General features: G+C 39.1%; 1 protein-coding gene across 2 annotated transcripts in view; it reads right to left on the reverse strand.

Moving 5' to 3' along the window:
• The window catches only part of HHAT (hedgehog acyltransferase), a 157917-nt gene that overhangs the window by 109911 nt on the left and 20289 nt on the right, over nt 1-27717 (reverse strand). For both annotated transcript variants that reach the window (XM_086744281.1, XM_086744282.1), the window contains 2 exons: nt 26670-26820; nt 8990-9025 (listed from right to left, as the gene is read on the reverse strand). In XM_086744281.1, the coding sequence (XP_086600407.1) occupies nt 8990-9025; nt 26670-26820 (187 nt within the window). The remainder of the gene's footprint in view (nt 1-8989; nt 9026-26669; nt 26821-27717) is intronic.

Below are 27717 nucleotides of genomic sequence, written 5' to 3' on the forward strand. Positions count from 1 at the left end.
CAGGTTATATAAAGTCTTCATACATGTTTAGCTTTAACTGCAAAAATGCTTGGTGGAACAGGATGCTCTCCATAAAAAAAAAATATATATTTATATAAGTAACATTTCTTATATATTCAGTTTTGTGACTCTGAAATACAGGTTGCTGCAGTCACGACAGACGCAAAGTACCTCAGACTGAAATCACATATAAACTCCAGCCAAATTCTGGCCCTTATAGTCAAAGACGGGGACAAAAATATTCCATGCTATAATTTCCTGGACTTCACAAAGAATAAATTCAGAATCCTTACAGTCTCAGGTGGTTCAAGACTCCTGGGCACATACTCTCCTCTACTATACTGAAAAATACCTTTGATCTAGCTCCATTACGCTACTCAGTAAAATTATTTAAAAGCATCCTGAACTGAATCTCAGCACATTTCATGTTCCACAAACAACGTTATTTCTTGCTCATAGATAGTAACTCAACCCCCCTGCAACAAAAATAACAAACTGTTTTAATTCACAGTTGCAACACATAAACATGATGAGATCTGTACCTTGTTAATCCCGACTTCCCCACTCCAACAGTTTAAGTTAAATGTCACATTTACATAACATTTACATAAAGATTCAGTTTTGTTTATACAAAACCCAGCCTTATTTTTGCAACATGCTCCATGCTAATTCATTATCTAACAACAGATTGTTTTCTCTATTAAAAAAAGTTTAATTCTGAAACAGCGTTTTGAGAGACTGCAGTTGCTCTGAAGCTATTTAGCATCATTCTTCATTAGCATCTGATCAAGGTTTTTGGGTTTTATTTGTTTGGGGTTGGTTTTTTAAAACAAATTTGAGGTCTCTGGATACTGTCTCACTCTAAACAAGACACCTCAACTGATTTTACACATCAGAGTTACATGTACAGTTCATACTTACGCCCAGCACAGACGCAGCAGAACATTCACGGAGCCTCCCACCACAAACCACGGGAGTTCAGCTATGGACTTTAATGGCAGTAAGGCGGGATCGTGTAGTTGGGAACATTTTAGAAGCCTCCAAGCACTGTCAACTGTTTGTTGGGCTTTTTCTTTTAATAATACTGAAGTGTTATCGCTGCTTTCAATAGGTACACAATTAGACCAGTGCTGACCCCTTCAAAAATTGCCAACATCAGCAAACATTGCAAAACTTCCAGCACTTCCGTAAGCAGCGCTCACGGGAGTCTGCGATGCAGTTGAATGTAACTGCAGTATTTTACAAAAACAGCTGTAGCTTTCAGCTCCTCCATGCAGGGGGTCTCTATGGATAGATCAATTGCTGTTCTCTTCTGTATATTAGAACTTTAAATTTATTTTTGCAGAAACCCTAAGGCCCCATATTGAAAGTAAATTTAAACAAGAAATAATTCCTAAGGTAACACCACTACTTCACAGTAATAAACACTTTAACCTTAAAACTATTTATAAATTAGGCACAAAGCCATTCAAATCACATCTAGTGATTACTACAATTGCTTCAATTAGCAATAAGACTGCATTCTTGGGTTTTGAATGTGCTAACTTAATCACAAAATTTCAAATATGTCTCTACAAGGACTGTCTCCCACACACAACATACAAAAGATGGCAAGAATCACTTTTTGTTCTTCCTAGCTCCCTGGCTAATGAGGTATTGTTACAGTAGGGCTTTTTCTTCCAAAAGGATGTTTTTGTAATGTAACTTAGAAACAGCCTGTTTCTGTGTTAGTCTGCTCTAGAAGCTTGTTTCACAGTTGGACACCCTTAACTGAAAACGCTGCTTCTGCTGCTTCCCCTGGCTTTGTCTGCACTGCTCCAGAAAAGCACAGTGATCCCGGGGAGTCAACACTGGTGAATACTTGCTATAGTTTTGTGCCCTACTAGTCCTCAGTTGGTTTACAGGCTAGGGATCAGAGGCAGAAAGGACCCAAACGAGAATGCAAGCACAACAGTCACACATATCCTACACACAGTGGTCCCACCTGCATGTGAACTAAGTACCAGCATCACCAGATCCCTCCCCAGGAAATGTTATCAGTAGATTTAACTGGAACGATGCAGTGTGCCACTTGTGTCTTCGGCAGTGCTTACTCTATACATTACTTTGACGATTACAGATAGATATAAATTGTTTTCCTTCATCCAGATACATTGCTGCTAATCAATACAGCACCTTTGTGCCAGCACTGACCTAAGTGAGAAAAATGAGACAGAGATATAAAACTGTCACAGACGTACTGTGGGTAACACTAAAGAAGGAGTATTGCTCATGCAGGTGGTCTCCCATTGGCACAGGCTACACACAAAAGTTAAATGCATCTGCTCCAACCAGTCATCCAGGACTCCCAGGCAAATCAGTACAAAGATTTGGCAAAAGCAGTTAGGATTAATCTCATTTAGAATAGATTGGACAAACCCACACAATACAGAAATTACTCCTTAGGGCATTGGTTTTTTTTAAGGCATCTGAAGGAAGGTGAGGGCAGCACTATGGACGTTTTTCATGACAAAAGACTAAAGGTATGGTCTGAAAAAAAAAAAAAAAAGAAATTCCAACAGTAAAAGCTACTGGGGAAATACTAGCAGATTACATAGGGTGTAGGAAGATAAGAGTTGGTGTACTTGTATCCACATCACCCATTGGAAAGAGTCCAAATTTGGCATGAATGATCCCTAGAACCACCCTCATATACTTGTTCTCAAAGAAACAATTTAGTTTGCTCCAGCAGACAGTTTGGGCATAAATTGTCATAAACACAGTAAGGATGACTAAGCACCTAAGACACAGGGTGAACTGAAAAGCCAAAGTTTTTAACAAAGCAGAGGAGAAAGGATGCATCCTTGTGGGACTTTATACCTAGCAATTTCAAAGGCAGAGGCAGTTATCGAAATACCTCTATCAATCCTGTTGCAAGAAAAGTAGAATCTCTTTAATACTGTGCTGCCTGCCCAGCTACAGTACATTAGAACATCAATAATATTTTGTGGGCAGCTGCATTCAAAGCAGCAGCAGAGGGACTGCACAGCATTGGCACTGGTATTTGGCTCCTAAAAGGGGGCTATGCTTTACGCTGCATCCCATGTGGCACCCCAGCAGAAAATCTGTGCCTAACGGTTGTAGCCTAGAATCACCTCTGATCTCATCTAGGAATGGAGCTAGAGGAAGGATGCAATACAAAGTGAAAGGAACTGTTGCATCAGATGTTGACTTTCCAAGAACTGGGTGTATTAGAGAGAAGGAGAGATTGCAGATGTGTGGGGTTGTGTTGGTTTCTTGTTGGTTGTTTTTTTTTCAAATAGACATGGAAAACAGTGCTAGCAAAAACTGCTTGTTTCTTTTAATGTAGGGGCATAGATCTCTTAAGCTTGGGTGGCTTGAATATTGTTGAGTGCTTCAGTGAGCCTATGCTTCCCATGGGGGATTACACTTAGACAGTGAATTCTTACCATCTCAGTAAAGAGTTGTGATGTCTTTGGGGAGGAAATGTCTCCTCTTTAGAAAAAATTTGACCTCACAAGAGCTGTTCTCAGTGGTACCTTTCTGAACAGATTAGAATAACAAGGAAAATTAAGTTTACTTAAACCACTTATCAGATAGTTCTTTAACTATTTACTCTGTTACTCTTGGGTACCATGGAAATATATGGGGTCCTATGGGATCCCCCAGAGAACAAGAACAGGAGTTGGTCCAGCTGATGAACAGACTTTTCCTTATCTTTTCATGAGTTTGCCTTATTTAGAACCATAATCCCTCATTTGTCATGGGACCATTCTGCCCTTAAATGGAGGTGTCCTGTTTCTAACTAAAAAAAAAAAATAAAGACATGGCAACACATTAGATTTTGACCTCAGAGCTAAACTGTGTCTTGCTTCACCTCAGAAAACTAGAAAAGAAGATGGTTTTCAAGTTTTGTACCTTAGCACCAGGTAATAAGCTAAACCTAAATAGCGTGCAACTCTAAACAAGCTAAAGTCATTGCAAACCATGGGGTGAGCTGTGAGTGCTGCTAACAGATGGACACCTTTGGGAAGACACTGAGGGTGTGTGGTCCTGCAGCTCCTGTCAAAGCCAGATCTGTACTGGAATGTGTATGATTCACACTTTTTCAAAGGCACAAGAGTGCTGAAAGCACAGAGACTTTCCAAAAGGATCATGCTAACAGGAACTGTCATTCTTCTCTACTGTCCTCATCAGCATCGCCCTAAAGGAAGTTGTGTTTGGCATTAGGACAGTAAATATTCTCATATGTTCATGATTTTATTTCATCCAATGCCCTGGTCTCAGCACTGGATGAAATGCCTGCATAAAATAGCTTCAGTGAGCCAACAGCACCAGGTAGCCTCTCTCTTGTTCTTTCCTCTCTGTACTGCTACCCCAAAGGCTATTTTTATGCATTTTGGACTCTGAAAATACACCCTCCATTTTGAGAATGTCTAGAGTTGTTGTTTCTTGTAGTGATAAAAAAATATGATGTTTGTACAGTACTAGTGTGATTTAAATCACATTGTTTAATAATTTTGCTGATCTTAAAAATAGTAATATGCTTTCTTCTGTATCATTGTATGAAAACAATGGGCAAATGATCTTCCAAGTATTATACACATTTTAGTACCAAAACCCAATTTTCATAATGAAATTACTGATCTTTAACCCCTGAATTTCCAGTATCCCTGCTTCAAACACTATGGTGTAGCTAAAAAAAGGTTCAATTGCACTTTAATTTCACCAATAGTAGTTCCATGATGCCACCATATTTCAGCATTGTTCTGGTTTTGTTTAGTGAGGGGGGGCCTAAGGTGGTAGCTTCTGTAGGAAACTGCTAGAAGTTGCTTCCCTCTGTTCAGTGGACTCAGACAGGCCTAGGGCGGACCCGCTGCTGGCCAAGGTCAAGCCAACTGGTGGCAGAATGTTCTGTGATAACACCTCCGCAATAATTTATTTAAGAAGCGGGGGGGGGAAGATGTGAAGGAGATGAGTAGGGGCAGAGAGGGGGAGGCGCGAGCTGAGTAGGGGCAGAGAGGGGGAGGCGCGAGCCTTGTGGGCCTTGCAGGCCTCACCCTCTGGCCTCTTGCCAGGCAGCCAACTGGGCCCAACTTGGCCCAGCCCAGCTGCAAGAAGTGGAGAGGAGATGAGATGTGAATGAGATGTAAAGAGATCCTGAGAGGCATCTGCCAGCCTGTTGTGAAGAACTTTTCTTTGAGAGGAACAGCTGCCGATGCCAAAGTCAGTGAAGAAGGATGGGGAGGAATAATGTGGCTCCTGGCCAAGATTCCCCTGGAGCCTGTGGTGATGACCATGGTGGAGCAGGTTGTCCCCCTGCAGCCCATGGAGGTCCACAGAGGAGCAGAGATCCACCTGGAGCCCATGAAGGACCCCACACTAGGGGAGGTGAATGCCTGAAGGAGGCTGTGGCCCATGGAGGGCCCTCTGGGGCAGCTGTTCTGGAGAGACTGCACCCCGTAGAAGACATGACCCACACCGGAGCAGTTTCATGAAGGACTGTGGCCCATGGGAGGGACCCCACAATGGAGCAGGGGAGGAATGCGAGGAGTTCCTCCCCCAACGATGATGCAGCAGCGTGAAACAACACGTGATGACTGCGACCCCCATTCCCTCTTCCCCCCTGTGCCACTCAGGGGGGAATGTAGTAGAGATAATGTTAAGCTCGGGAAGAGGGAGGCATGGGGGGAGGTTCTCATTCTCTGTCTCATTATCCTGCTATTTTTAGTAATAAATGAATAGTTTTCCTCAAGTCAAGCCTGTTTTGCCCGTAACAGTAACTTTAAGGATTTCTCCCCATCCTTATCCCAAACCTCGAGCCTTTTTTCTTATATCATCTCCCCCTATTCTCTCAGAGGGTGGGGGGAGTGAGAGAGAGACTGCGTAGTCTGGTCCCGATTGGGGCTGAACTACAACAAGCGTGCAAGTAAAGTGATGAGAAATCTAGGCCTACAATCCAGTAAACAACACAATTAACCTTTCCAGTACACACTTTTATAATGTATTACTGAAAAGATGGGATTTTTAAACCTTTCAGCTATCTTTCAAAAAAAGACTATCAGAAGCATAGTTCAAGCCAAGCCACAGCTAGATGGACAGAAGTTATTTATTTTTTTCCTAAGAACACAGAAGTTGTGTAGCTGTTAATTCTCTGTCCTACTTAGCGTCATTGACTGTGTATGCCAGGCTACATACAGTCCTAGTCCCTTCAATTAACATTTTAATAAGTAATTATGCACAGCTTGTCTGTTTAGCAGAGACTGGTTTTACTTTTGCTGCCCTAAATTTACATTTGGAAGTGTCATACTTGGTTCTCTGCTCCACTGCAGGGTTGCATCCTTGTATTTAAAACAATAGGGTATCTCAAACATTTGAAATCTCAATTCATAGATTTTTCAACACTTCCTGCAACTCTGGTTTGTTTAGTTTTTGTTTGTGTTTGGTTTTTTTTTTCCCCCTACTGTTTGTATTTCACACATAGAAACCCAAACTGTGAAGAGACTCTTTTATGACAGATACTGTATGAACACAGAAGGAGAAGATCCATAAGTTCACGGGAGCAGAGACTGTCTAAATAGACAAAAACCACAAAGGCAATAAGGTCACATGGCAGACCAACAGCAGAAATGTAACACCAAGTCCTCTGTTTCCTAGTCCAAAAGTCATCTACAAAGGAATTTTTTTTTTTCAGTTAAGGAAACACAAGCAAAACTCATACTGCTCTAACAGAAGGGAACAATATTTCCTCCTTAACAGTACAGTTACAGAGAAAGTATCTGATGGCTCCCCAAGTTGTTAACGGGGGTAGGTGACAGACTGAGAATTAAGTGTTGAAGCTATCTAAGGTTAGAACATCATACTCCATAGAACCAACAGTGGGCTTTGAAAAAAAAAATGACACATTAGTCAAAGATGACATTCAGCTCACTCAAATTCAATGGCTGTTTGCAGTCCAGAGACCGCATGAGCGTATAACTCCAATCTTATTATTATATCTTATTATATTCTTCATATGAACCAAGTGAAAGCATGTTTTCTGGCAGAAGCATTACTGGGGCTCAAACCTAGTACGTTCTATTCCTGGTTAAGTAGTTGTCTGCATTCCCAGGAGACTCTTGTGCACCATATTCCCTTTACAACAGTAGCATATTTTAAAACCATTTCCTACATGACAATGACTCCCATTTCTTACATGATTATTTAAAAAAAAAAAAAAGTCAATCTACTGGTCAAAATATAGATGCAACTAGTTTTGTAGAACTGATACCAGAACTTAATATACATTCAGTAGTCTAAAAGCTGTACCTATACACTGAAATGCATATATCTTCAGCAATATTAATGCTATTGCGCTAATGTGAAGTTAAGAGAGTTGTCTGTTAAAAGCTGTCACGTTACACACAAAGAAATAGGTAAAATAACCCTAACGTTACAAAGCCTACTGCTCAAACGTTATGAGATGTCAGGATGGGGGTTTGCTTGTGCAAGCTTAAAAAAAAATCTGATTATCCCTGTGACATTGGCTTTCTGTGAGCTCAGATTTCATTGGTTTTGTATTTAGTCTAAACAATGAAAGCATGGCGTTCAACATGATGCTACCTAGTATTCTTCCCTTTAAGATATACTCTTTGTATTACTGTTTGATTAGCACCCAGACCTTGGACAGAGAATTACCATTTTTTCCTGGATTTTGCCACAGTACTGATAATTTAGAGGAGAATCTGAATCTGAAAGGGGTATCTTAGATACTTCAGAGGACAAAGTGAAAAGAACACTTACAAGTGATGCTGAGCCTAAGGCAGAAAAACGCTTCTAGGCATTTATCATTCTGTCTGGAGCTGTATGCTTCTGTACTAACTACAGTCGAGAGCTATTAGCAGGGTTCGGAAAACATTAGAAAATACATGCTTCAAGTGAGTGACTAGAGGAGTGAAAAACCATCAGGAGCAATCAACTTGTTAAAGCTCTGGGAGTCAGTAAATCAGTGCTGAGAACCTCTGCATTAAGGCCACAAGGACTCATGAGTGTGAAGACTTAACAGAGTTTATCTAGAAAATAAGACAAAGTAGTCTAAAATAATGAGTTTGGTAGCAAGGTCAAATAAAGAGAAGCCTAAGATCAGCTGATCCTTATGGTGGGACCCAGACAGCATGCTCTGGCTTGCATACCAGGTTCATTCTTCCACGGTAAAATTCTTCACATATAGATATTGCAACATTTTAGTGGGATGAAGTAACTGATAGAATGAATTCTCTAAAGGCCTGAAGACTGTGGAAACTTCATCTTTCCGGTATGCATTGCACTTCTTTGTAAAGATCAGTAGATAGTGATAGGTACATTATTAAAAATGAATGCAAACACATTCTTGATGAACACCTGTGACTTTGCTCACACAAAAGAACTTCAAATAGCAAAAATCGTTCTTCAGCATAGCATTCAAATGCATTAACCTCCCTTTTATTATTGAAGTGCCCTGTTCTAATCACTGAATTTCTCTAAGTGTCAGCAAACACACAGTTATTCCATTTTCCTTATTAATCTTCATAACAGTCCATCCCATCTGTCAAATCAATCAAGTCTTCTATTGAGAAAATAAAACTCCCCTCCACAGTCACAATTTTCTATAAAATGCAAGCCCTTACTAGAAGATACAAAGGAACTTGAGTTTCCAGTGAAAAAAAAATTTTAAAAGTTTTTCTTCAGTACAAGAAAAAAAAAAACAATTTCCTCAGGAATAAGTGGAACAGTACCACTGAAATTTCCAAAGTCAAGGTTTTCCTGAGTGACACCTGAAGAGGTTCCTTAGAGACATTGTGTAGATATCCAAGCCAAGTAGTTGAAGTGTCTCCAACTAATATATTAAGTGGAAGGCAGAAGAGGACTTCACCATAGAAAATACCATGTAGTATTGAGTTTACATCTGTTACACTTATAACAGAAATGCTTTTTAATATGGAATTGCAATTCAAAATAAATGTTAGCTTACCTGACCAGAAAGCGATGTAGCCCAACATCAAAACTTCTGTAAGAAAAAAAGTATTAATCATATTTCAGTTATTAAAAAAATACTACTCTGTTGGGTATTATGTAAACACTGTATTTCAAAACAATCAATAATACCAAAGATAAATATAAATTGCCAATATAGATAAAACAGAAGCAAAAGTGTAATATACAATTTCCTTTCTGTAATGGCATGTAAATTTAAGATGATCATACAGAAAGATTTAGATTCATGTTAACGAGTTCACAAATTCCTTCTTTGAGTATTTCTTCAATAAAGCGGTAATATTCAGAGTAGTATAACTCACAAAGCATAAGTTGTGTATATTCCGTTACTGAAATAAATTTTTAAGCATCCTAATGACCAGGAAACCTGCATGTTTCTTGTCACATGTGCAGGTAGATCCTCTATACAAAACTACTGTGGAATCCTTTCTTTCCCCTTTTCTGCTCTGTACTGCAGTAAAATGCAAGGGATTGCTGTGAAATTCTCTCAATGACACAGCATAATCAAACAAACTCCTTATGTCCCCTTCAGATACACAACATACCGAGAAGGGGGCCTTGCAAATGTGTTCCGCTCAGATGAGTGAGGAAAATAACTTTGAGGGCTTCTGACAGTAAGTACAAGTCAGACCACACTAAATGACAAGAATCATGCCTGAAAACTTCAGCACTAAAAACATACATTGGCAGTTAGTGCCAGTGTTTCTTTTCTTTTTGTTTCCTCTATCCTTCAGTCAACTCAGGAGAATCAAGCTCATGAAAGAGGTATCTACTGATTTGAGACATTTACCTAATATCTGAAATATGTAATGGTTTTATTGGACTATCAATATAATCCCAAATTAAGTGTGTGCATAACAGCACAATTGGAAAATACAAATGTCTTCTTTCCAGTGCTGGACTTGCTCTGAAATGGGCTTACATTCTGTACACAACATTTTGGCATACACTAAGCTCTTGAGCATCCTGTTCCAAAAATACTTAATTGGTCATTTGAGTACAACATAGTTTTATTTTAACAGTATTGCTTGCAGTGTGCTGCCTTCTAACTGAAACAGCAAGAGAGGTCATCAGATAATTAATGGCATCCTGGTAACAGCAGACAGATAACGAGCTGTAGAAATTCTAGAAATTAACAGGGAGGGAAAGTCCACTGGTTCAGCAGGGTAGAGAGGAGGGGAGCAAATTTCTCACTTAAGAGTTGCCTTGCAACATTATCATCATTAAATCTCTATTTTTATATTCCTTTCCTAAAATCATTTGGCATTTTAGATTATTGTTATATTATTGTGTAATTATAATGTATGAAGTGTGTCCAGTTACCTTGCTGCATTCCTCCTGCCCGGACTTATACTGTAATTTGGCTCCCCCCTTCACTAAAATATTCTGTATATGCAGCATTCTGTGTCAGAGCTGCCCACAGTTCATATTTATAGCTCTGAAAACCTTTTGTTCCTAGGACCAAGCACTTCAGTATGTTTGTGCTGGGATGGGGAGAAGCAGCAGCTTATACAGCTCGAGGGAACACCTGTACACTGAAGAGCCATCTTGCACCCAAGCTCATCTTTTCAAGTTCTATCTAGCTATCCTCTGATGATAATGACCGAATCTACTGCAGTCTCTGAAGGGACACAACTGAGCATCTTGTGGACAGATATATAGAGCACAAAAATATCACCAGCTTTTGACACTGAACCAAAAGCCACAGGACTTAACCTACAACAGGCATGGAAACTGAATGCTCCTGCTAACTTGAGATGATCATGGCTGAAGGAGGCTGGGGTAGACAAAGCTGAAGGAGAGTGGGTCCAGATGTGGGAGAGAAGAACGAGGTAGTTTGCTGTGAACTTACATGCCATCATTTCTGTCATTTTTCACTCTTTCGAAAATATAATGCATTTGCCATTAAAAAAGATTTATAGCTTTATTTAATATGGGCTATAGCTATTAAAATATTTCCACAAAATCTTCAATAAATATTAAAAGTGAACATGCATAGAACAAATTTATTAGAATAAATGAAAAGGAGGAAAAAAAGATCAGAGTCTCACTAGGTATAACTCAGCATAGACAGGCCTCATTATTCCTCAGTTTGATGCTGTACTGAAACATTTCAACTGACTGCTTAAGATCCTGAATTCTCAACAGTGTAAGCAAACATTTAAAAATGTAACTACACTATGACCAACAGAATTATAAGAATATACAGCAACAGTGTGCACCTAGGTCTTACAGACACCTCAGGACAGCAAGAACAAGGCCAAATGATCTGAAACTGTAAACAGGAGAAACAGTTGCATTACTTAACACTATGGATATTGGGTACACACATTTTAAGCACCTAGCATAATGAATGAAGACATTGTGCAAGGCAAAAATACCGCAAAGCTAGGATTCAGAGATGCTGGTTTTGATAAAACACTACCATAGATACTTTCAACCATTCTGCTTGTTCATATTTAAATGCATACTGCATTTAAGTCTACAAGTGACATGAAAATCCAGTGAAGTAGTAATGGAAACCCATCTGGCAGATGTAATTAATCCCTCTATTGTCAGAGGGAAAGTTAACAAGGGTAAAGAGCGTTTGTATAGTAGCGTTCAGATTACAACTTAAGGATGGAATAAACAACCACATTAAGTGGAAAAAAAAAAGAACAAGTAATCACACTGCATTTGTATTAAAAATTTCATAGTGATCCCTTCAACATCACAGAAATCTGCCTATCAGACATGACAGTGCACCCCCACAACTAACTCAGAATTACACCTGCTATATGCACACAGACATGATTATCTACTGCCTATAAAGTACACCCATACTTACTTGATATTGCAACATAATTTATTATCAGCTTCATACAGCTTGTTCAATCCTGAGCTTCTCTGAAAAATACAGGATTTATCTGGTAGCCCTTGCAATTTAGGGTGCCTCAGTTATATAAGTTTCACAAATGCTTTTTTAAACTCTATGATGAGCACAATTTTCTGAAAGTAATGTTATTTTAGATTTTAAGTAAAACAAGGAAAAGGATATCTGCATCAATACGAGTAAGAAAATGATTCAGCAGTTAAATTCTCTATGCTGCTCAGGTGTCAGTAGCAATATATATGATTTTATTTTTTTTGTAATAGGTAAAAATCTAGTTAAGTAGTCTTTGAACAAGGAAAAATCTTGACTAGTCAGTAGAACAGTAAGGCAGAGATAATCACCATTTCATAATTATATTACTCATTGCAGACAATCTGATAGCTGTTTTCTTCACAAAAATGTCTTTAATTCTCTTCCTCTGAACAGCATCAGTTTTTAATCACAGTTCCATACACAACTAATGCTTTTGTTAAGCACGGAAGTTTAGTTTCTGATATATTTCAAAAGATTGTACATATAATCCTTCCTAATCAAATTCATCTTTTCCCAGTATGTTAACTAGAAGTCAGTGACCGGCAATATAAACTAACAAGATCCTTTTCCAAAATATACTCTGAAATCTCTGCCTGCAAGCATACATGTCACTCCTCAAGGTGAATTTTAAAAATTGTTTCAGACATGCAGTTTCTGCTTTGAAAGCTAAACACATAATGCAACAAGTTGCCTCCAAATTTGCATTCAGCACAAAGCTGGGGGGAGGGGAAGGGGGAGAAGAGAAAAAGAGTCCTTGTATATAGAAAAAGATATGAAAAGGCAGAAACATACTGGTATGAACCATGGTCAGCAGTGATCATACATGCACTGAAATTGTAATCTTGATGATTCCTGGGGGTGGAGGGAACCCAAACAAACCCCAAAAACCGTCTTTTTGTCCCTAGGGTGCAAAAGGTGTATATAGATATCTGAAAGCCAAATGAGCAAAACTGACAAGTTTCTGTTCGTGCTGTAATTAGGGTATCAGAGGAGCCAGTCACCTGTTTCCCCCAGTGTCATGGGTAATTTGGACTAAGATTTCCATTTGTCCAATTTCCTTTTAGTCCATCCTTATTTTGAAGTCTTGTGCTTCCTACTTAGCAGTGCTGTAGAGCACAGTCTTCCAACTGCATCTGCCTATTGCAGGCTGGCACATACTAATATAAAATCAGGATCAAAAACCTGTCAGGACCTTCTCCTAGGAACTGGTTCACATTTTCCTGGCCATGTGCCCTGAGCCCAGCATAAGCCAGCAGACAGGGTGACTCTCAATAGAGCGACAGTGACAGACTTATTTCCTGAGCATCACCATCCAAATATCAACATGTGCACGTAGTGCAGACTAGGGTTGTCTGATGGACTGTTTATGGTCCTGCTTTGCAAACCTGTGCCTTCCTTTCACTGAGATCTAAACTCAGGTTCCCTAACAGAGCAGTTCTATGATCCTTTAGTATGTAACTTCCAAATTCAATGAAGTTATGTCACTTTAGATTACTTAAGGATCTGACCCCACACCTACCTAGATGAAAGCTGCTACTCATTAGCTGTGTTAGGAACCACAGTTCCATTGTGCTATCTAAAGGACCCCATCACACAACAAGGTTTGATTGGAAGACCTCAGTCCTAATGATACACAGCATAAAAAAAAAAATAAGTACCAAGCATATGTCAGGATCATATGAATAAATTTAAAAACTAAGCTCATTACTGGAACAAATTTTAATGAACCTAAATTGCAATAATTTTGAGTTGTCAAACTTCGATTTTGTATATACATATTTTAAACCATGTGCTGGAAAGAAACCAGCACAGCTTTGTTTGCCATTAGTTCCTCCTCAGGACTGCTAGGCTGCATGCTGTTCCTGGAAAAAAAGCACAAAAATCATGCATCACGTAGCATAATCTGGGAAGGGTTTGGCTAACTGCACTTCAGCAAAGGTGCCCACGGCAAACACATGGGATGTCACCACTCTGAAAAGTTTTATGCATAGACTAAAGACAGGACACCTCAGAGAAAGAACTTGGGACTCATTATCCCCTGGTCTTCCTCAAGACAAAAATACAATTAAAAAGAATATATATATTGAGAGTTACTGCCCTGATGTCACTTAGATGAGGGACAAGAATAAAATCCACCTTCCATAAAGAGCAATAAATGATTACTCTCACAACAAGCGCAGCACCCATACACATCTCTTATGTGCACCATCAGGTTCTGATCAGCCTAAGGGCCTAGAGAGAGTAAGAGTTGAATGAATTTTCCTTTGTTACAGTATATGAAGTGCTGCATGGGGAAAATTCACACAGAAAGCACAATCACTTCCATACTAAGAAAGTAACAGATTAGATATCAAAACTGGCATATATACCACACTCTGAACTCAAAGTAACTGCATATGTCAGCCATACATATAGAAAACAAATACATTTATAATAGGGAAAGGATATAGGGAGAGCTATTATGGCTAACATGAGGTATGTTCTGCACATTTTTGAACAGAAAAAATCCACCACTCAATAGCAACACTTCATAATTCTGGAGATCCTGTACTAGAATCACCTGTGTTCTCACAAGTGTCAATATTTTTATTTAAGAATAGAGAACATTTGTTTGCCCGTGCCAGTTCTGTCAAGGACTAAACGATCTTTGAAGCAGCTAAAACAATTTGACAACAAATCGCACTAGCAGCAGACAGAAGGAGAGTGGTGGAATTCTAACTTTGGGCTCCACCTTCAGGGGGATGGATCTAGGTGGATAGTTTGCCATTTGTGAAAAGTTCAAAGTCAGCACCGTAGATGGAGACAGGTAAGCATGATACTGTGTGCCCAGGGACTGTATTCTAGACAGAAATATCCCAGGCACCTTAAAAAAAAAGTCATATTGCCGCTGGAACACAAACACTTTGGAATACAGAAAAGAATGGTGTAATTTCTACAAGCAGAAAGGAGTTCAAAGAGTAGTGCTATCCCACATTTCACTGTAGCAAACAGTACAGCAACTATACTTAGATGTCTTCAGTGAGACTAGTTGTTACTTATGCTGGTGATGAAATCCAGTAAGTGGGTTATTTATCACAGCTTCAGTACTCTGTACCCTGCAGGTAATGGCCTCAAGTTGCAGCAGGGGAGGTTTAGGTTGGATATTAGAAAAAATTTCTTTCAGTAAAGAGTGATCAGGCAGTGGAACAGGCTGTCCAGGGAAGTGGTGGAGTCACCATTCTTGGAGGTGTTAAAAAAAAAGTGTAGACATGGCACTTCAGGACAGTTTATTGGACATGGTGGTGTTAGGTTGATCTTGACGATCTCAGAGGTCTCTTCCAACCTTAAAGATTCTATTATTCTATTCACCATCTCTTAGAAGCAGCATTGTAGTTGCTGCAACATTTCAAAAACCGTTCTCAGCCCTTCCTTTTACAAACGTGACTAAACTTGACATTAGAAAGTCTGAGTCAATCACATATCCTCAGAGAAGCCCCATTCTATTTAACCATAGAACAGGATTTGCAGGACCAGCACTTCTATTAGCAGTCTTCACAAATAAATCTGGCACTTTCCTGGTGAGCTGCTGACTAAGAATCTCTCCACACCAGAACGTTTTGCAGTAGAGACTGAGAAGTCACTCTGCTGTCTTCAGACTGCTGCTTTCACCAATACAATGCTCTTAAGTTACTTCACTGTCCCTCTTTCTCAAGCAATATCTTACAGTAGGAATGCCCCGAAGACTGTAATGAGAAAATTCTTAACAGATGCCCCACCGTTTAGCAGTTCTAACCTACTTTTCCTGATCCTCCTATTTCTGTTCATCTTTCTTCCAACACTGGCTGTGGCAATCTCCCCAGCTGGCAATCCCTCAGAATGAAAGCTTCCAAATTACAAATAATTACAAGTGTGCAATATAAGTCTGAAACATATTCTTCAGACAAGTTCCTTCAGACTCTAGAACAAGATTCTTTCTGGGAAAGCAGGTACAAAACCTGCATATAGACTTTTGTAAGTTCTATTATTTAATATCTCAAACTATAAAACTTTACTGAAGCAAATCCCTTAGAAGGAGGTATGCCTACCAAGTAGAATAGGTATTTTACAAGTAGTGACTGCTACCAGTTGATTCATTATTATCCTCATTATTAAAGACCTGGGAAAGCCATTCTTTTTTTAAAAGATACTTTTGTCTCTGTAGCTTGCACGGATTCACACATACCGTTTTCTGCAAGTTTACTTGAAATCTACACCTTCATATAGCAAAGCTTGTTTCTTCAGTAACAATCAGCAGACTTCCTAAATAACTGCCACCACACTAGGATACACTATTTAGAAATCAGATACGCAACTTAATTGTTGTTTTTCTATTTTATCACAGAAAGTATCTTACAGTAGAAGTAAATATAGCAAGCAAACTGAAAACATTCAGCTAAAAAAGCCCAGACAGTTGCCATTACTTGTTAAAATGAAGATGCGAAAAATTAGTGAGGTAGATAATCCAGAAAAGTGACATGTAATCCAACACAACAACACATTTGGATTTATCTGTTACCCAAACTACAGAATATGCTTTTGGACACTGAGCTTTGAAAGTCACATTGCAACACTTTCTGGAGACTCTTTTGCCACATACAAGTATGTGCTTGGAGCTCATTTTTCACTTCAGCCTTTCAATTAGTGCAAGATTCATGGTGAATTCCACCCACATACAGATTTTACAGTCTGCCCACTGACATGCAGCTCTTTTGACATTCCTTCAAGATAAATAATAACAAATCTTATAATTTCCTGCTCGAAACCAAAACAGTTCTTACCATGCAACATACAATGAAACAAACCTGGGCTCAAACCAATGAGGAAATTCTTGTTTAAGCAAATTCAATGTTCTTTTAAACATCAAGATATTAAGAACCCGCTTAAGTATAGATCTCAAGCTTAAATGAACCCTGCAAGCTTTGATTCCAAGTTTTAACCATCTGCAATGCAGCAAACTAGTAGTAATAGTTTTCTTTCATCTCAATGTAAAAATGCAATAAAACAGAAAACTAATGTTATTTGAAAGAAAAATATGAAGCCTGCCAAATGCTTTTATATCATGTCTTTGACAAGTGACTTCTTGTTACAGTAATAATAAGCAGGACTTGTATATACATAAAGATACCTTTATCATATTCTCTGACACTTGCTTAAGGACATACTGGAATTTTAACATTTTGTGCTTAGATAAAACACTTTGAATTTCTGTTCTGTTTCTTCCCAGCATGATTCAGCTGTACCAAGTTACCTTCTGGTTTCCTCCATTATTAGAATAACCAAAGCTGCCACTGCATTCAGACTGTGCTGGATGCCTCCATCCAGAGGTCCTGCTCAGTGCTGTACAACTCTTCAGCACCAATACAGCCAATGTGTAAACATTCCCTTTACTTCACAAAGGAGTACTTTAAATATGTGGTTACTTTATGGTTGAACAGAGCAAACCCTAAACATTCTACTTGGAACGTATTTCCTGCATAGCATCACAGGGAGAAGCTAGGGCTTCCTATACCTATGAAAACAGTGGGAATCCACAATGAAATCCTGACCCAAAGTCAGCAGCAAAACCCCTGCTGATTTCAACAGAAGCAGAAATATCTGGACTGACTCTGGACAGCCTAATGCAGGATACAGTCCAACTTTGGTATACATTTTGTTACCGACACCTTCACCTGTGAGCAGATAATATCAATAAGAGTCCCACAGCTTCATCTGTGGTGTTTCAGTTATTAGCTGGGAGCTCAGGCTGGAGACCTGCATAGCAAAAATAATCTACCGTAACATTGCTGCAAGGAAAAAGTTATTTTGTAGACCACATGGAAACAAACTGCTAGTGGCCTCCAGTCTTCAAATTGAATCCATGATCTAAAATATTTTGTTGTTTCATTTTGACTTAAACACACAACTTGTATTAAGAAGCCTAAGGAAAGTTTTAATGATTCTAAGCAGTGACTTCCCCCCACCCCTGCAAACTCCTGGCCAGAGAGACAAGCAAAACTTCAAGCAGGCATCAGTCACTGCCAGTGTTAACGTAAGATTACATGAAGGTCTGCCTACTTAGGAGGCTTTAAGACATTAAATTAGTTCTGTTTCTCACATACCCCTCACAATGGATCTTAGTGATACAATTCAGTAGACACTTTTTTAAAAGGAGCCAATCTCATTTATATTCTATTAATCTCTCCCAGAACCCTTCAACAGAAGTATTATTTTGTCTGTCTTCCCTGATTCTTCAGAAGCCTGCAGTAGCTCATGTAGAACAGACAAAACCTAATGCCCATTAGTGGCAGAATCCCATAGGGTAAGTTCTACTTCAGTGTTCCTTGAGTAAGCCTTGCAATGTAGTGTGATTGTCCAATTACTATGAGATCCTTATCCTTACTGCAAACAGCACAATGCAGTTTATTAACAGCCGTTACTCACTTTCTACAGTGGTTGTGAGAAGGCAGAGTGCCATCTGCCAAATGTGAGCAGCAGTAATAGTTTGTATCTGTGCAGAGCTTATATCAAATATTGCGAATAATGGGCTTCACAGGTGATCAGCAGCAGGTGGGCTCAGTTTGTTTGTTAAAAAAAGCCCAGCAATTTCAAATTACAGTAACAAAGCAGTCACTATGCAAATAAATTTCCAGTAATTATGCAATTTAGACCCAAGAAGGATTAGAGTGCTTCATTATCACCTCTTACACTCCAAAGAGACAAATAGATTTTTTTTTTTCCTCTACTGAAGAGATTTAAGGAGCCTTTCAAGCTTTAATATAACCAGCAAATTGAGCTATACAGTAGGTAAGAACTGTAGCATGCTCTAATTTGGCTGACGTCAAAAGCAGTTAAATCTTTTGTCTCTATCAGTGAGAGAATGACTAACCAGTCCAGAACTAAAGCAATCTCCATATATTCAGGTGACATGCTAGCCAAAAATAATGCATCCCAGATCAATGCTCAGCTTTAAGCATCACAAGAGTTAATGATAAATACAACAAGTAAATCAGGACAAGTGTTATTTTTCAACTTAGAAACAAGTTATTCCACTGCAAAAAGATGTGGACAAATTCTGCAATTAAATGCCCAACTTTGGGGCAGGCAGCTTAAGTATTCAGATATTGGCAAGCAGGTGTAACATTTAAAGGTTGTGTGTAATTCCATAGCTTAAGGAGGCTCTCCTCTTCAAAAGGCCACCCTAACTCCAGCTGTTACTCTGCACAACAGCTGTGTATTTCATACAGGACCATACTGCTTAGAAGTACCACATCGGGTGGCAGGTGGCAAGGATGTACAGAGAGACCTGCCTTATATTCAAACTTTGTCCTTACATTCTTAACAGGAAAAAAAAAGTGCCCTTTGCTTTCTGAGACTCTTACCCAGCATCTCCAAGGACCATGTGAAAAGCTTCTCAAGAATGAAAACTAATGTTCTTTAAGCTTTTTAAAGCAAATCATCTACAAATACGTGCGAACGCAAGCTTTCCATGACAAAGTTGTTCTTATGCATGTTATTTTTACTACTGATTTGGTATCAGATTCTGTATTTCTCCATACAGCACACATGAACCAAATCTCATGAATTGATAAAATCTGCAAAAGAAGACTGAACATGGCTCACGGACATCGATGTACTCTGACCTCTGTACATTTTGGGAATATTTATTTCCTCCTCTTAAGACTTCAATACAATTTCCCCTTACTCATGAGCACTACGCCACTTCAACAGCGTGGGTGTAATTCCATTTGATCCAACGATCCTTTTAAATAATTTTCATATTTAAGAGATCACCTCTAAAAATATAGTGTGAGGAAAAGGTGCCTTTTGATTTAAATAGAAATGCTGCAGCATTAACATTTAAGATTAAAGCCACTGAGAAGCTAGATCATGAAAAGACATTTTTGTTTTACCTGCTACACTGTCTAAAACATACTGGAAAACTTTTTCTGTGAAAATATCAGACTGTAAATACACCAGAAGCGACACTCCTAATCTTCACAAGAAAGGGAAATATGTATAAGCCTGCCCTTCCTTTTTTTGTTTCTCAGTTCCAGCTGCTGGGTAAGTCCCATCAGAGGCAGGGAGTAGAGTGCTTTCAAAAACCATAGCTGTCTAGAACAATAGGATAGATACAAAACAAATCACCTCAAAATGCCTGATCCTCTTGAAGCTGACTGCTAGGCCATTTATAGCACTTAGAATGAGATCCTCTGTTCATAGCACAAGTAGGCCTGGCCCAGCATAAATGCTCTGATCCCCAAAGAGCATCCTCTCCCTAGGCACAGCACCCCAGTGAAGTTCCTCCTACAGCTCCAGGAAGCAGCTGTGGCTGCTGCTGCAACCTCTTCCACAGCAAGGTGGGCAGCAGGTCTGAGCCAAAGATCTGGATGTGCCATTCAAATTCCTACCTGGGTCTGGGTGATTTGCACTGAATTCCTTATTCACACTGCCATGGAGATGTGGAGTTCCTTTTCACTGTCTGCTTTTCCTTCCCTCATGCAAGTTTTTCAAGGATTGTAACATAACTGACTCCTGAGGATACCTACCATGGGAAGGAGTTTACAATCTGTCATTTAGCATCCTTCCTTTCCCCTGTGTTTACCTCCAAATGACAGGTTGCACAACTGCGATTTGTTTAAGAGTACAATCCTCTAAACTTGTAAAGGCACCTTTTTCTGAGCCCAGAGGCAGGGATGTCATCCTGACAACACATAGCTGTAGCACAGTTACAGTTGAACAACTATGTTTATTAACTTGCATCAGACATTTGACTATTTGGGAATTTAAGGAGGCTTCTCAAATCAAGCATTGATAGAAACACCATTTCTGATCTTAAAGATTATTTAAGTTTCATCAATGATATCTTATAACATAAAGCCATTTATTTAATATATCAAGATGTATTAAATAAGTTAACTCCCCAAATTATTTATTCCAATACAAAAATCAGAAGCCCAAAGAAGGAGAATACATGATAAACTGGGCTGAGACAGTGAGAAGCACAGGAGAAAATGGACTTAATTACTTTTTTCCACTACAGGTCAGAAAATAAATTTTCCTTGTTTAAAAAAATCTATTTCAGACCTCACCACAAACTAAGAATAGGTAATTAGATGTAAATACTATCAAGCGTTTAAGTCAGAAATAAGAGATAGTAACTTTTTTGCTGCTATTCATCATGCCAAAATTATAGCATGTGGTCACAGTGATCTCTTGTGCTCATACTCACACATAGCATTGCTATCAGATTTGTCTTTTCCCAGAACAAAAAAAAGTCTAAAAGGAAGGAAGGAAAAAGACCCTGTATGGTCCTTTCTGATAGACATACACAATGAACTGTTTCCTGAGAGGGGAAGGTTTCAACAACATTGAAGGAAGACAAAGTATTAGAATGAGTAAGAAACAAATGCAGATGAGATTATATCTTCATTTGTAGATCCATTTTCTGTGGTATAGATATAGCCAAGAATGTGATTAGCTTCGAGCAAAACTCTAATCAATAATTTGGAGCAGTTCACTGAGACCTTGCACACAGACCACTTTTCTCATACAAGGCCAGCAATGCTTCTGCAATAGTGTTGGAGGTAAATTGTCTGTAATTCAGGCTGGTTTATTTCAAATCATAACCCAGACATTTCTGGATGTCAACAAAACATCTGTGGGATAAACTTAACATGTTCATATAGAAGTGTGTATGTGTGTCTGTACAGCCAAAATACAGCCCTCCTAGCCCACCTAGTAGCATGCAAGAAAACTGGAGGGTTGACTTATATCAGACTGCTGTCTGTTCAAGAATTAGGGTGTTAAATACAAGGTAGAATCTGGAACTTGTAGATCTGGCTGTTTTCAACTACTGTGCTTTCTCCATCATTGCATTATTTTACTTTTACCTGGCAGCATTCCTTAAACTCAATTTTCTTTACTTGTGATTAAATTCTATTTCCTGTGAAATCTACCTTTCAAATACTACCTCTTACTGCCTTCCTGAAGGACCTCTACCCTTGCTAAGACAGAACTTTTTAGCACATTTCGTCCCCAACACACTTGTCTCCAAATTATTTTGGGATAAGATACTAAGGAATTTGCAAATTTTAAGGTGGAAAGACAGAACAGTAGTTGTGCTTCAGCACATCTCGTATCAATCTACGACCAGAGATAGCTGGTTTCTTATGTCATGCTGTTCCCATAGCATGTCAAAACACAGCTGATCCATGTGCCCAACAGCAGCATGTAACGTAGTGTGGAAACAAAAATGGAAGCATTACTTTTTTCCATGAACAACATCTGTGCTAAAAGTTGTCCTAATTTACAAACAAGTTTCTTTGTGGAATATATTGCTGGAGGCATCCACCAATATGTCAAAATTGATACAGGATTTAGTTGCATGCTATCTATTGTTTCTGTAGTTTCCACACCCTTACTCCTCCACTAGGATGTTTTTTCCATATTGAACTAATGCACAAGTTTTATTAGTAGCACAACTTTTTCCAGTTGCACTACACAATTCACTCCCCTCCTGAGAAGCCGCATGGCAGACATCAGCCTTAACCAATTCTTTAAAAGCATTTACAAGTTTACAATAACATAGGTTGCTCTTGCACGATTCATTACCTTGCTTTTAACTTTGGTAACAGAAAACAAGTTCTAATTCCTCATGACTTAAGATAGAGCAGACATTAAAACTGTGTTGGTGTGTCACTGAGCTACTGCCCTATCTGGAAATCAGGAGCTCTGAATCTCCATTTCACAGTACAATCAAGCTTTTGAACAGTAATACATTTATCATGCATTTATTAGATATGCAGCTGCCTATTTAGCAAGATAATGATATTCTGGTAAAATGAAACCACAGTAACACATTCAACACCTGTATGTGTCTTGCAACAGTAAACAAGACTGCTAATTTTTACTCAAGAGATTGTCTTGATTAAAATGCAAATTAGGTAGGATCTACTATAAAGCCAATAACTCCCTTTTAATTAAAGCCTTTTATTTTTAAGTTTGAATGGACACAGTTTGGTTTATTTTTTGTTATCATAAACAGGGAGGCAGAGTACCTGATTTGTTTTTCTAATACCTGCTCAGCTGTAGAGAAATTTTAGACACACTGTTCTATCTTTCTTACCTTCCTGATTGAAAGCTGTTCCACTTGCTTTATCACATAGTGAATTATGTCAGCATGTATTGATTATAAGTGACACTGGTCTGGCTGTATCAGATCAAAAGCTTTGTCATGCTCAAAGGACACCTCATGGTGGTCGAAGACTCCTTAGTAGCATACTTGCATCTCCCAAAAATCATCCCGGTTGGAAGAGACCTTAAAGATCATCTAGTTCCACCCCCCTGCCCTGGGCAGAAACACCTTCCACTAGACCAGGTCAAAGACCCATCCAGTCTGGCCTTGAACACTTCCAGGGATGCAGCATTCACAACTTCTCTGGGCAACCTCTTCTAGTGCCTCACCAACCTCACAGTAAAGAATTTCTTCCTTATGTCTAATCTAAACCTACCCTCTTCCAGTGTAAAGCCATTACCCTGTGCCCTATCACTACCTGCCCTTGTCAAAAGCCCCTCCTCCATTTTCTTGTAGAATCTCCTTTACATACTGGAAGAGCGCTATAAAGTCTCCCCAGAGCCTCCTCTTCTCCAGGCAGAACAGCCCCAACTCTCTCAGCCTGTCCTCATAGGAGAGGTGCTCCAGCCCTCTCATCTTCGTGGCCCTCCTCTGGACTCACTCCAATAGGTCCATGCCCTTCTTACACTGGGGTTCCCAGAGCTAGACACAGTACTCCAGGTGGGGTCTCATGAGAGCAGATAGGGAGAATCACCTCCCTGGAACTGCTGACCATGCTTCTTTTGATGCAGCCCAGGATGTGGCTGGCGTTCCAGGCTGCAAGCACACATCGCTGGCTCATGTTGAGCTTCTTATCAACCAAGTCCTTCTCCTCAGGGCTGCTTTCAATCCATTCTCCACCCAATCTGTATTTGTGCCTGGGATTGCCCCAACCCATGTGAAGAATCTTGCACTTGGCCTTGTTCAACTTCATGAGGTTCACACAGGCCCACCTCTCAAGTCTGTCAAGGTCCCCCTGGATGGTATCCTGTCCCTCAGGCATGTTGATCACACCCCATAGCTCAGTGTCATCAGCAAACTTGCTGGGGGTGTACTCAATTCTACTGTCCAACAAATATGTTAAACAGCACAGGTCCCAATATTGATCCAAATCATATTGTCTCTCTCTTCATGCTACTTTCTGTCCTTCAAAACCTGCACTGCAAATAGCTTTGAGACAGAAATAGCAAGACTAGGTCCTTCGAGAGTACCCTAAAGCAGACACCAGCAAGGGTAAGAGCGAGCCATGCACACACAAGCACTTCTTTTCCAAGCAGCCTCCCCGACACCAGTCAGCAGATAACAGTGGTGCACTCCATGTCATCTGGCTCATTCTACCCCGCTCCATTTCCCAACCTGCCCCTAAGAGCATTTAATAAGCTTTACCAGGCTACTGTTTTATGAAACCTGAATCTGGTACAAATCTTCTCACCGTACCAGCTTAAAACTAGGCACTGTGTTATTAACATTTAAATTTGACCCACTCTGATAAAGTTGTTAGGAACATTCACTTTAAAGTCCACGTATTTGCAAACCACAAAAAATATTTTGCACTTTAAGGAAGCAGTGTCACAGTTCATAATGCTTCACAACACAGGCTATTTGCTTTCACCGTTTTTTTGCCAGCTTTTATGCTAAACACATTATTTCCATGCTTCCTGTCCTGTTCAGACAGCCACACAGGTTAGGAAAAAAGGCTACTCCCACTTTAAACACTGACGTTCCTATATAACATATCAAAACACATTAAAAGACTGCAAAGCCTCTGGGTAGTAGTGATTAAAGAGTTTAACTGTAAAGGCATGAGGGCATCATAATTCAGGGATTCAGAGGGCAAGTTACTTGAAGATTTTTCAGATAATTGTGAAATTATCTCCTATTCTCTCGGAGAGTGGGGGGAGTGAGAGAGAGACTGCGTAGTCTGGTCCCCGTTGGGGCTGAACTACGACAGACCCATAATTCACTAGCAGCCATAGGAAATTCTACTCTTAAAGCCATGTGGATAGTAAGAAATCAAATCAGCTGTACATGAACAGATTTTTTCAACCTTCAAAGCAAAGAAACAAATCCCCTCTATGAGACAATTATTGCTGGCAGTGAATGTTTGATACATAAATGAATTAAATACTTGGGCAAATAGTAAATATTTCACACTTTTTCCTTTTGCTAAAAAAAAAAAAAGCTTTCTGCTTAGACAGCAGTTTCTATTTTCTTATAAGGTGTTATAAATATTTTTAGGAATACTTAATGTTTTTACTGTGATACACCACACATCTTTGCAGGCAGAGAGTACCTTTTCATCATCTGTTAGAACTACTTGGCATAGCACTGTCATTAGTATTTGGGTTGAAGTTCAGTTTCATTTGGCACCTCCAGAGCAATACACACATTCCCTGGAATAACTGGGAGAGGAGGAAAAAACACCACCACACCACTCCTTGCAACTCTGCTTGCAAGGGCTAGCAGGCCAAGAGATGCTGCTCTCAGGAGAGTACCTGGTAAAAATTACAGATTTCTGTATTAACTCTGTAGGTCATAAGTTCACTTTAAACTCTTGAAGAGAATTTAAATCAAGGTATTTGCTAGTAGCTCAAGTAATTTTTAACAGTTCATCTGTTTTCTGCACTCTATTTCTGATGCATTTCTTTGAATATTACATATCTACAGTTGTCAACTATTATAAACCATAAAGCCTTCTTCTTACAATTAGCTTAAAGTTAAAATCAAAATTAAAATATCATCCAATGAAACTCTGCTAATAGCTGGCCCACTGTTTTTTATGACTAAAATGAGAAAGCTTTATTCATATTGCAAAACAGTTGGAGACCAAAACAGTGTATGCACCATTGTGCATTAATACAATGCAAGAGAAGTCTCTGCACTAAGAACTGACAAGTCTAAATCACTTAGTCTAAATCAACTTCCTACAGACTGGAGGAACTAGACATATGCAGAGGAAAACAAGAGAGGGGAGAAGTCAAGTCAATTAATTGCTACACGGGCTAAATAGCAAGAAGAATCCACCAGGCAGACAGTTTTCCAGGAAAATACTTCAGTGAACACCAATTTAAAGCAAGCATAAGATTCAAGCCATACTTTTTTTGTGAAATATTGTCTTGAAACTCTTTAAAAGCAAAAAAGATCCAGAAATTCATCCTACATTATAAACAATTACATTTTTTCATAGTATTTTTAATGTGTTAAAGATTCTCTATTGCATAACTGTACACATTAAAGTGTTTACCTACAGATTTCGTCAGTGATTAACCAAGCATTTATTTTCTTTCTCTGGAAGAATATCTTGCTGAAATGTGATGTTTAGACCAAGACCAAAAACTTAATCATTTAATAGATATCTGGAAAAAATAATGTCAATGAAGCTAAAGTAAGCTAAGTCTAATTCTAATAATTAAGAGGATTAAAATGCTGAAAGGGATGCTTGCCCCTACCATCTGCAGTGTGAAAAAAAAAGTAACCAAACTGAAGTTAATTTAGAAAGTGCAAAAGATAAATCATGGGAGTCAGAAAAAGCACGATGACATGAAAGGAAGTGTGCATGTGACCATGAACACACATGTATCTTCTGACACGTTGTCTGCCATGTATCAGTAATAAACTATCTGAAAAGCAATAATGACTAACCTCCACATTTTAGTGAAACTGTGCATGAGGCTCACACAGCAAGGCAGAGCTGGAGGTTTTAGTCCATCCATTTGAAGGAGGAGGGCAGGAACACCATACAGAACCAGGTATTTCACATAAAAAAATTGTACTTGAGCTAAAGCCAGGCCACCTAGAAGAAAAAAAAAAAAAAATACTTTAAACAAGTCCTGAAATACTTTTAAAACCTGTTAATACTGATTACTTCCAAATAGCCATTATTCAAAGAACTAAAGCAAGCATCATTGGTTCATGGGATATACAATACCTACTTTTGCAACAGCTATAGGACACATAAGCACATGCAATTACGGCTTTACAGACACACAAAATAGTACCATCATTCCAATATGAAACCGTAAGCAAGCATCTGTAGTTCCACTTCCAAAAAAATCTTTGTACTGTGGGATTGATTGCTATGACAAACAAATACTGACTTATGTTGAGCTAAAAATCAGAACATACTGATCTAAGCAATGAACATTTACCACAGGGACAACACATTTATCTTCGCAAAAAAAAAAAAAAAAAACCAAAAAAAACCAACTAACCATGCTTCACTTTTTTCTCCAGAATAGGTATAAACTTTGCAGCTTATCCTGACAGCTCCACAAACATCCCATGCACCATCAGACTGTGCTCCCCAAAGCACCCGCTACAAGATCCCTTCTGCAGCTGAGGCGTGGAACACTGCAACTCCACTTCACATAATGCTGAAGGCATACTTCAGATTTTAAATCCACAGGACAGAGGTCTCCTTAAGGTGCTTTAGTTACCTGATTTGTAACAAAGGAGAAATTTTGGCACCATGTTTACTCACAGCTTAACCCTTGGGTATGGCACAAAATGCAGCATCTTGCACAGGTGTGAGATGAAAAATCATACTGGCTATTCTCAGAGTTAATACTCACACAAGTAATAATCTTCAAAAAAGAATCAGTAAAAAGCAGAGGCAAACACCTTTACAGAAACTGGTGAAAGTTCACTCCCAAGAGTTCCACCAACTTTGGTAAACTTTTCCATCTGACTG

This window comes from Chlamydotis macqueenii, chromosome 3, assembly GCF_036417535.1.
Source record: "Chlamydotis macqueenii isolate bChlMac1 chromosome 3, bChlMac1.mat, whole genome shotgun sequence".
Classification (NCBI taxonomy): Eukaryota; Metazoa; Chordata; class Aves; order Otidiformes; family Otididae; genus Chlamydotis; species Chlamydotis macqueenii.